General features: G+C 46.2%; 1 protein-coding gene and 1 non-coding gene across 2 annotated transcripts; both read left to right on the plus strand.

Moving 5' to 3' along the window:
* The first annotated feature begins 1,494 nt into the window (after positions 1 to 1,494).
* Positions 1,495 to 9,858, plus strand: psma3 (proteasome 20S subunit alpha 3). The gene is made up of 11 exons (XM_030044239.1): positions 1,495 to 1,630; positions 2,298 to 2,380; positions 2,513 to 2,636; positions 3,008 to 3,109; positions 4,454 to 4,527; positions 5,338 to 5,410; positions 5,557 to 5,622; positions 6,082 to 6,128; positions 7,315 to 7,382; positions 8,926 to 8,990; positions 9,645 to 9,858. Exons 1-11 carry the CDS (start codon positions 1,610 to 1,612, stop codon positions 9,687 to 9,689), a joined length of 768 nt encoding a protein of 255 aa, XP_029900099.1. The 5' UTR covers positions 1,495 to 1,609; the 3' UTR covers positions 9,690 to 9,858.
* LOC115354807 (small nucleolar RNA SNORD53/SNORD92) lies at positions 8,745 to 8,823 on the plus strand. Its single transcript, XR_003927809.1, has one exon. It is a non-coding gene; the product is annotated as a small nucleolar RNA SNORD53/SNORD92 (small nucleolar RNA).
* Positions 9,859 to 10,317: the final 459 nt, after the last annotated feature.

Below are 10,317 nucleotides of genomic sequence, written 5' to 3' on the forward strand. Positions count from 1 at the left end.
AAACCAAGAACCAAGTGGCAGAACCCGACGCCGGTACTGGGATTCAGGAACTAACCGACTAACTAACTAATACATAGATACAAGGTTTGTGGACGTAAAATCATAAAAACAGATCTAACTGATCTTAAAAAGTAAAAAGTAAAAAGTCCGTTAAATCCCAGTTTAAATGTGAAAAACCAGTGGAGTTGCACTGGGTCAGGGGACACGGGGTGACTCTGTCCCCCACTGGGAAACAAACTCCACAACAAACAGACGTTTCTTCTCCTCAGAGAAACTTTTAGCTGACTCATCCGGAGCAGAACATGACCTGCAGCTTCCTGCTCACCTGGAGACACGCGGCACGACGTGCGACGTGACTCCGCAGCAGCAGGCGGCAGCAGAGAGCCAATCAGCAGCCAGCAGCTTCTAGCGAGCCAATCAGCAGCCAGCAGCTTCTTCGTTGGTGTCGAGACGGTCAAGCAGCTACAATAAACCCGGATCACACCGGAAGAGTGAAAAACACCGAAAACACCATGAAGGCCAGACCTTTGTACCTTGTAAAGCACTTTGTGAGTTCTCTGGGAAAAGCGCTATATAAATAAACTTTACTTACTTACTTACTAGACCCGCTGCTCTAATCAGAATAATAATAACAATAATAATAGCCATATAAAGTTACATACACATACAGTAAGAGATAAAAAGATAAGATAAGATATTCCTTTATCAGTCCCACGGTGGGGAAATTTCACGTATTACAGCAGCAAAGTGGATAGCAAGATATGAAGCATAATTTACATTATAAACAGTATAAACAGATAACAGTACCACAGAGCAATGTAAACATTATAAACAAGGAATGTAGAAAAATACTATATGAACAATTTAAACAATAGAAGAAAACAACCCAAAACCTGGGGGACAACACACTCCGGAGGTTCAGGGTTAGTGTGAACCCATGAGACCAACCCTGCGTTCCAAATCTCATACTTATACTTTTTACTTTTAGTATGTACTGCAGCTGCCCTTACAAAGTATGTAGTTTAGTATGTATTGGGACATACTAATTCTTTTTTTCCTACTAAATAGTATGGTAGTATGGGTATTGGAACGCAGGGCATGTGGCAGAACCTGACTCCCGGTCCTGGGATTCAGAACAGATAGGGGTATAACTTAACAGGCAGATAAAAGTATAACTGAAGTGATAAATTCCTTACTAAAAACTTTAGGTTTTTGATAAAGACCAGAAATAAAGGTGTATAATTATAAAATTATAGTCTGAGGGAAAATTCATTAATTCGCCACACTTCTATCACTCCTTCCAGCATTTATCAACTCTGCGTTTAGAATATTGTTTTGTAGGTCCATCCTTTGTACGGGACATCACATCGATATGACAAACACTAAATTATGTTGCACAAATGAAATGAAATACAACATGAAATTCATGAAAATGAAAAATGAATACATAATTGAGTCGTTGCGAGCCTTTTATTTGAAAGCAGTAAGCGGAAGTGTGACGTATCGGCTGCTAGCTTGACTTCGGTGTGATGCGGCAGTGAGACAGGCAGCGAGACAGACAGGACGCTTCTGCTGCTCGGCCTTCAAACTTCTCCGTTTCTCTGTTAAAATGAGTTCCATCGGCACCGGGGTGAGTCCCTTTACCTGTCTGACGTCACAGCCACACCTTTCAGTGCAGAGCGCGGAGATAAGCGGCTTTTCTGCTGCTAACGGTCCCGTTCAGAGCGCCTGTTAGCCTGTTAGCCTGTTAGCCTGTTAGCATGTTAGCCTGTTAGCCTGCTGAGTCACACTGGGGCCGCCGGGCCGGTTAGCTAGCGCGGCTAGCAGGCTAACAGAAGCTAACAGAGGCTAATAGAGGCTAGGCGGCTAAAGGGAAAGCGAAAGCAGACAGTTTGAGAATTTGGTAGAATGTGTGTGTGTGTGTGTGTGTGTGTGTGTGTGTGTGTGTGTGTGTGTGTGTGTGTGTGTGTGTGAAACAGTCTGTGTGTGATTGAGCTCACATTTTCCTCACATTCCTGCTCTGGTCTGAGGGACAGCCTGTCTCTCTCTCTGTCTGTCTGTCTCTCTCTCTCTCTGTCTCTCTGTCTTTTTGTCTTTTTGTCTCTCTCTCTCTCTCTCCATCTGTCTCTCTCTCTCTCTCTCTCTGTCTGTCTCTGTGTGTGTGTGTGTGTGTGTGTGTGGACACACTCCTGCCTAAACTCTGTTAACTAAGTTAACTAGTCTGCAGCAGAGATGAAGTGCTGACCCCTGACCCCTGACCCCTGACCCCTGACCCCGCCCTGTGTGTGTCCCTGCAGTACGACCTGTCGGCCTCCACCTTCTCTCCGGACGGCCGGGTGTTCCAGGTGGAGTACGCCATGAAGGCTGTGGAGAACAGCAGGTCAGGCTCTGATTGGCTGCAGCTCACAGCTCTGTCACCGCCCACTTCCTGCCAGCTGTTTGACCTGTGTGTGTGTGTGTGTGTGTGTGTGTGTGTGTGTGTGTGTGTGTGTGTGTGTGTGTGTGTGAGCAGCACGGCCATAGGGATCCGCTGTCAGGACGGCGTGGTGTTCGGCGTGGAGAAGCTTGTTCTGTCCAAACTCTACGAGGAGGGATCCAACAAACGCATCTTCAACATCGACAGACACGTCGGCATGGTAACACACACACACACACACACACACACACACACAGAGACGCACACTCACACACACACACACACACAGACACAGACAGAGACACACACACACACAGAGACACACACACACTCACACAGACACACACACACAGACACAGACACACACACACAGAGCTGGTCTGCTGAAGAAATGACACTGTCTGTCTCTCTGACTTGTCTCTCTCCCTGACCTGTCTGTCTGTCTGACCTGTCTCTCTCTCTCTGATCCGTCTCTCGCTCTTTCTCTCTCTCTGACCCGTCTCTCTCTCTCTCTCTCTTTGACTTGTCTCTCTCTCTGACCTTCTGTCTGTCTTACCTGTCTCTCTCTCTCTGACCTGTCTCTCTCTCCAGGCAGTTGCAGGTCTCCTGGCTGATGCTCGCTCTCTCTCTGAAGTTGCCAGAGAAGAAGCTTCCAACTTCAGAATGAACTACGGCCACGACATCCCACTCAAGGTACACACACACACACACACACACACACACACACACACACTCACACACACGCACACGCACACGCACACACACACGCACGCACACGCACCCTCACGCACACACACACACACACACTCACACACACACACACTCACACACACACACACACACTCACACTCACACACACACACACACACACACACACACACACACACTCTCACACTCACACACACACACTCACACTCACACACACACACTCACACACACACACACACACTCACACACACACACACACACTCACACTCACACACACACACACACACTCACACACACACACACACACTCACACTCACACACACACACACACACACACACACACAGCAGGGGGCAGGAGGTTTGATGTGTTTCTGAATCAGGATCAATAATCATTGATCAGTAAGTGATCAGGATGAATGAGTGAATGAGCTGAAGAGCTGATTTTCAGCAGCTTTCTGTCACAGAGCGTCAACAGGTGGGTGACTCACCTGTCAGGTGGGCTGCTTGAGCCACCCTTCAGAATAAAAGCCTGGCTGTGGCTGTGTGAGGCTGTAAGAGCAGAGCGACAGGAAGCTTCCTGTCTGTCTCTCTAAACCCGAGCAAACCGCCTCGTTTCTCTCAGCAACACGAGGAGAAAAGGTGATGGAGGAGGAAGAAAAGACATGAAATGAAACTACCAAAGAAGAAGTTGAATAAAAAGTAAAGTCATAAAATAAAGTAAGAAAGTCGAATGAAAAAGAGCCCAAAAGAAGTTTTTTCTGTAACATAACTTTAAATATACGGTCATCATCCTGTAAATACAGTTTGCTTGACATTTCCTCTGGTTTTTGATCATTTTCTAGTAGTTTTTTTTTTTTGTGTGTGTGTTAAAGCTCCAGCAGCAGCACAGCTTCACACAGAGTGGATGTTACTGTTGTCATGGCAACCTGAAGTGAAAACATGAATTCAGACGGTGAGCAGGCGTCACTTTGGTGACGTGGTGAAGAACCTGCAGGAGAACCTGCCTCCTGACTCTGCTGCTCTCCTCCCAGAGCGAGCAGTGGGCTCTCAGAGCTGCCACATCACTCCTCCTCCTCCTCCTCCTCCTCCTCCTCGCCACATCACTCCTCCTCCCTTTCCTCCATTCATTCCACTACGATATGAACATGAACTTTCAGAGCCTTCACACTTTCTTCACTCCAGTTTTCCATCAGCCCAATAAAGTCCTCCACATGAGTTTTCCTAAAAGCAGCAGCACTGTTGGCTTTTCAGGACGTGTTACCGCTGTTTGTTCCTGTGTGTGTGTGTGTGTGTGTGTGTGTGTTAACAGTGTGTGTTGTGTGTCCTCAGCACCTGTCTGACAGAGTGGCGATGTACGTGCACGCCTACACGCTGTACAGCGCTGTGCGGCCGTTCGGCTGCAGGTGAGTCCACACAGCATCGTCTTCATTTAAAGGGACAGTTCACAGTTTAACATGTTGTGTTGAGTGATGTGATTCTATCTGCTGCTGCATGTGAGTGTGACTCTTACAGCAGCTTCACCTCCCTGTGCTGAGAACCAGAGCTTCAGCAGGACATTCTGCCCTCATGGAACTATTTTCTGCCACAGCGCTGCCACTGTATCACTCCCTCGGTTATTCCAGTTCACTGAAGCTGAACTTCAGTTTGGATATGAACAACTCAAAGCAGCTGTGAGAGAAGATTTTAGTTGACTGGAATAAAAACTAACACTGCCTGAAACAGTGTTGTGGGAGTCTCTGCCTCCACAAAGTGAAGAGCTAATCTGACAAACAGCAGCCAGATTAGAATAAAACCACTGACTCCCACTGACACTGACAGCAACACCAGCTCAGCTGGGACCAGAGAACCCAGTCAGGAGACTCAACCGGACTGGAAACTAAGTTAAAAACTAATCAAAATAAAAATGTAATGGAAAACACCAAAGTGCTCTGATCAGAACACAGAGGTGCTGTGGTCCCGTGTTCAGCCTGTGGAGTGATACAGCGGCAGTGCTGTGGCAGAAAGTAGTCTGTCCGTGTTGGTGAGCATTAAAGCACCAACCTGTTGGAAACTACCCCAACTGATGTTTTATTGTGAAAGGATTCTAGAAGCAGCTTGAGTCTCTGAGTTTGGCCTCAGCTCTGACCCTGAATCAGTTTTTAATAACGAACCGTGTGTGTGTGTGTGTGTGTGTGTGTGTGTGTGTGTGTGTGTGTGTGTGTGTGTGTGTGCAGCTTCATCCTGGGCTCCTATGATAAAGACGACGGCCCTCAGCTCTACATGGTCGACCCCTCGGGCATCTCATACGTAAGTCAACCGTCCAATCAGAAACAAGATGACATCAGCTGACAGCAGCCAATCAGCAACTTAATCCGTAATGATAATGTCTGGCTTTTCTCTCTCTCTCTCTCTCTCTCTCTGTGTGTGTGTGTGTGTGTGTGTGTGTGGGGTAGGGTTATTGGGGCTGTGCCATCGGAAAAGCAAAACAAGCAGCAAAGACAGAGATCGAAAAACTGCAGGTGAGACCTGATCACTGAAACAGACCCGATCACTGAAACAGACCTGATCAATGAAACAGACCTGATCACTGAAACAGACCCGATCACTGAAACAGACCCGATCACTGAAACAGACCTGATCAATGAAACAGACCTGATCACTGAAACAGACCCGATCACTGAAACAGACCTGATCAATGAAACAGACCCGATCAATGAAACAGACCCGATCACTGAAACAGACCCGATCACTGAAACAGACCCGATCACTGAAACAGACCTGATCAATGAAACAGACCCGATCACTGAAACAGACCTGATCAATGAAACAGACCCGATCAATGAAACAGACCCGATCAGTAAAGTGTGACTCAAACTGTGATTGACGGCGGTGTGATTCCATGTGGTCAGTCTGATGTGCAGCTGTGTGTGTGTGTGTGTGTGTGTGTGTGTGTGTGTGTGTGTGTGTGTGTGTTGCAGATGAAGGAGATGACGTGCAGGGAGCTGGTCAAAGAAGTGGCCAAGATGTGAGTGACCTCAGTTAACCCTTTAACTCCACACAGCCCCACCACACAGCTCCAGGAGGAACACTTTTATTTTGAAGGGACAGGTGGATGAGCGAGCATGTTTAAAGATTTGTGAAGGTTTTATTGGTCGACATTTGAGCCACTAGTGCGGGATGATGATGTCACTGTTTAAGACAGGAAGTAGAGGTGATGTGACATCTAGGGTTGTCCCGATCCGATCACGTGATTGGAAATCGGGGCTGATCACGTGACTGCAGACTCGATCGGAACTCGGACGTTATGTCCCGATCAGGTATCGGATAAATAATATATATACATATGTATATTTATTGTTACTATTTTTAAACACATTTACAATATATGGATTATTAGTGATTAAAAATAAATGAGAATAAAATAGTATTAACTACCAGCGTTTACAGGCGGGTCTGTGTCTGACAGACGCCACTGAACAGAGCATGTGCAGAACACGGCAGCAGTTTGTTCTGAAGCCGAGGCGCCTGATGTGCTGCTCTGTCTGCTGTGTGGAGATATTTCAAAGAGAACGACGACAACAATAGTCAGTTGGTTTCATAAAGTTTTCTCAGGGCTCTCGGGTTTCACGCATTTCAACCCGTTCACACTCCACACCTTGTATTTCTCACGCGGAGAAATGACCAGGATCACGCCCACCAAGCTGCACCGCTACAGGGTAGGGCCCTATCATTGCCGCAATCACGGACGGAATCGCGGAATTAGCCAAATAAAACAGAAACTGAGTCCAAAAGGCAGAGAAACTCTCCAGCTACAGCAGCGCACTGACATAGATTGTGTAACAAAGCAAAGAGTCGCCACTCCGCGCTATTTTCACTGACTAACAGCAGCACACTGGCTTAGCTTGTCTATTCAGAGAAGAGGTATCACTTTGGCTTATTTTTCAGTCTATGTTGTCACATGCATGCCACTGCTCATTCATTGGTAGCTGAATTGTTAGGTCTGTTTGATAAGTAATTTACATTTTTAAAACAAATAATAATGTAACATACTGTTACTGTAAAAAGTAAAAAGGTACTCAGAGCCACAGGTACATCCTGCAGGGAGATCAGCAGTTCAGATAAAACAGCATGGGGCCTTTAAATCAGCACACACACACACACACACACACACACCCACACACCCTCACTGTGTGCTGTGCTCTGTGTTTCAGTATCTACATCGTCCACGACGAGGTGAAGGACAAGGCCTTCGAGCTGGAGCTCAGCTGGGTGGGAGAGAGTAAGTCCTGAGCCCAGCTCCTGTTTACAGCATGTTTACATCTTTACAGCATGTTTACATCTTTACAGCATGTTTACATCTTTACAGCATGTAACATGATGATTACATATTGATATGATGTTTACATTATGTTAACATGTTTACATGATGTTTACATATTAACATGATTATATTATGTTTACATGTTAACGTGTATGTAATGTTTACATGATGTTTACATGATGTTTACATTAGGGCTGTAGTCTGTCAGTCAACTGGTCGATTTATTGGTCGATACGTTCTTGGTCGACCAAAATCTGATTGGTTGATTATTTGCTGTGTTAATTTGATCAGGAGTAAAGCACTAAGTGCTGATGGGGGTGTTTTCAGAACAGCCTGTTTCACAGGTGACAGTCTGTCTTCAGAACACCCCCCTTGTTGTCACAGTTTTGGATTAGCCCAACCCACTGGAGACAGACAGGTGGGCCTGTATGTTCTGAATGGAAGGAAAAATGAGGCCTGGTTTTCTGAATATTTACTTAATTAAGAACGTTTAATGAACATTTAGTCCTCTACCATGTCAAAGACGTCGTCAGTGTGGCAGCATTTTACCAAAATAGATGGAAAAAAGTCGAATGCAAACTTTGCAAACAACGGTTTGTGTATCACAGCTCAACAACCAACATGGCACATCACCTAAACACGGTAAGCTAACATGTCTGCGTTAGGCTGCTCCGTCAGTTTGGAGTATAAACAGATCAGAATTGGCATATTTCAAAGTTTTAGTCTAATAATCCTTTTATAACTGCAGGCGCACACACCCACGACGACGGCAGCTTGACATAGTACTGTTTTCAGAAATCATAGGTTATGATGTGTAGATGGACGTAGCGGCTCCAGTGTGTCACAGTGCAAAATAATTAGGTCAAAAACAATTTAATATACTGCAAATACTGCCTGTTTATGTTTATTTATAATTCATTTAGGCGGACAAGGCTGCCAGGTAGGCTCCTGCCCAGATAATTAATCTAAAAATAGTAACTTTTGTTTTTGTATTCCCGTTGCCCGATTAGTCGACTTTTGGTCGAAATGTCAGGACTTTAGACGACCAGGACTTTCTTTGGTTGACTGCAGCCCTAATTACATGATGCTTATGTGATGTTTACACATTAATATGATGTTTACATTATGTCAACATGTTTACATGATGTTTACATGATGTTTATGTGATGTTTACATATTAATATGTTTACATTATGTTAACATGTTTACATGAGGTTTGCATATTAACATGTTTATATGATGTTTACATGTTGACATGATTATGTGATGTTGACATGAGGTTTACATTTGCATGATGTTGACGTGATGTCACATGATCAGGAGGGATGATGATGCTGAGAAAGGTTTCGCTCACTGGACTGAATCTTGTGATGTCACTTCCTCTTGGCTGTCTGACCCCGCCCTCTGATGTCTTATTTCATCACATCAGACACAATGCACACATGTTGTCTCTGGTTGCCATGGTGACATGTCTAACTCACTTCCTGTTCTCTGTCCTCAGTAACGAACGGACGACACGAGCTGGTGCCCAAAGACGTCCGAGAGGAGGCCGAGAAGTACGCCAAGGTGAGCCGTCAGCCAATCAGAACACAGCTTGATTTTACCTGGACACACCCCTGGCCAATCAGGACAGGGGTGCGACATACTAACTCTAAACAGCACCTGCTGGGTCCTCGTCTCCATGGCAACTGTTTTGGCAGCTCAGCGTAACTTGTAGTGAGAGATCTGCTTTATAGAGGATCTCTGACGCCGAGCCAGTTGAGTCTTGAGCTCTGAGCAGCTTCCTGTTAGCATCAGGCAGTGATGTCACGCTAACAGGATGACAACATGTCAGACTCAGGTCAGCTGATCAGGAACAGGAAGTGACATCATGCCCTGCCTGCAGAGCAGACAAACAGAGAGAAGGTTCCTGGGGGAACGTGGGGGAACGTGGTGGAACGTGGTGGAGCTGTTACGATAAAAAGTGACACTTTGAACAGGATGAAGGACCACAGCCTGCTCACCTCCAAACTGGAGGAACTACTTTGTCTCTGTATCCCTACGCAGCAGTGCTACGTCCCACACTCTGTCACCGACCGGCTGTGAATGAGACACAGCACTGCGGTGTAGGGATACAGTGGCAGCTTCAGGAAAGAAAGTAGTCCCCTGGTTGAGTCAGTGTTTGCCTCGTTCTGATTGGCTGCTTCCTCTAATGACTTTGCTCTTCTGTCTGATTGTCAGGACTCGCTGGAAGAGGAGGATGACTCTGATGAAGACAACATGTAGCGTCAGCGCTGCAGCTGCCCTCCGCCTGCACACACACACACACACACACACACACACACACACACTGATTCTGACAGCTCAGATATTTTTTTGTATGTTTTATAGTTTGGATCGTTCATGTGTGATTTGATTTCATCCTGGACAATAAAAAAAGAAAGTGACAAGTTTGTGTTCTCGTCAGCGTTGTCTTTTGTCCTTTCTGAGCCGCTGTACACACTCAGCAGGTCCGTCCTGACACGGGACAGGACACACACGCCCCCTTTTTCATTTTCAAAACATTTTCTTCACATTGTTAAGGGGGGGCAGCTGCCCAAATGTTTCCCAGGACACAAACGAGGAAACCAAAAAACAGCTGCTGCTTCACCTGAACGGCCTCTTCAGGCGCGTGTGTGTGTTTTGCATGAATCTCACATCAAATCATCTAAGAATTCAAATTCACAGTACTTTATTGATTCCTGAGGGGCAGACAGTGATGAGCATCACGTCAGGAGGCGAGGAGCTCAACATGACAGAGCCTGAGGCTGAGAGCGGTGGTGAGCGGCCTGACGTGGTGCAGAGCGGCAGGCTGTCGGGACGGGCATCCCGTGCCCCCGCAGGAGGCCGGAGCGTCCCGTGCCCCCGCAGGAGG

Source organism: Myripristis murdjan, chromosome 22 (assembly GCF_902150065.1).
Source record: "Myripristis murdjan chromosome 22, fMyrMur1.1, whole genome shotgun sequence".
In the NCBI taxonomy this organism is placed as follows: Eukaryota; Metazoa; Chordata; class Actinopteri; order Holocentriformes; family Holocentridae; genus Myripristis; species Myripristis murdjan.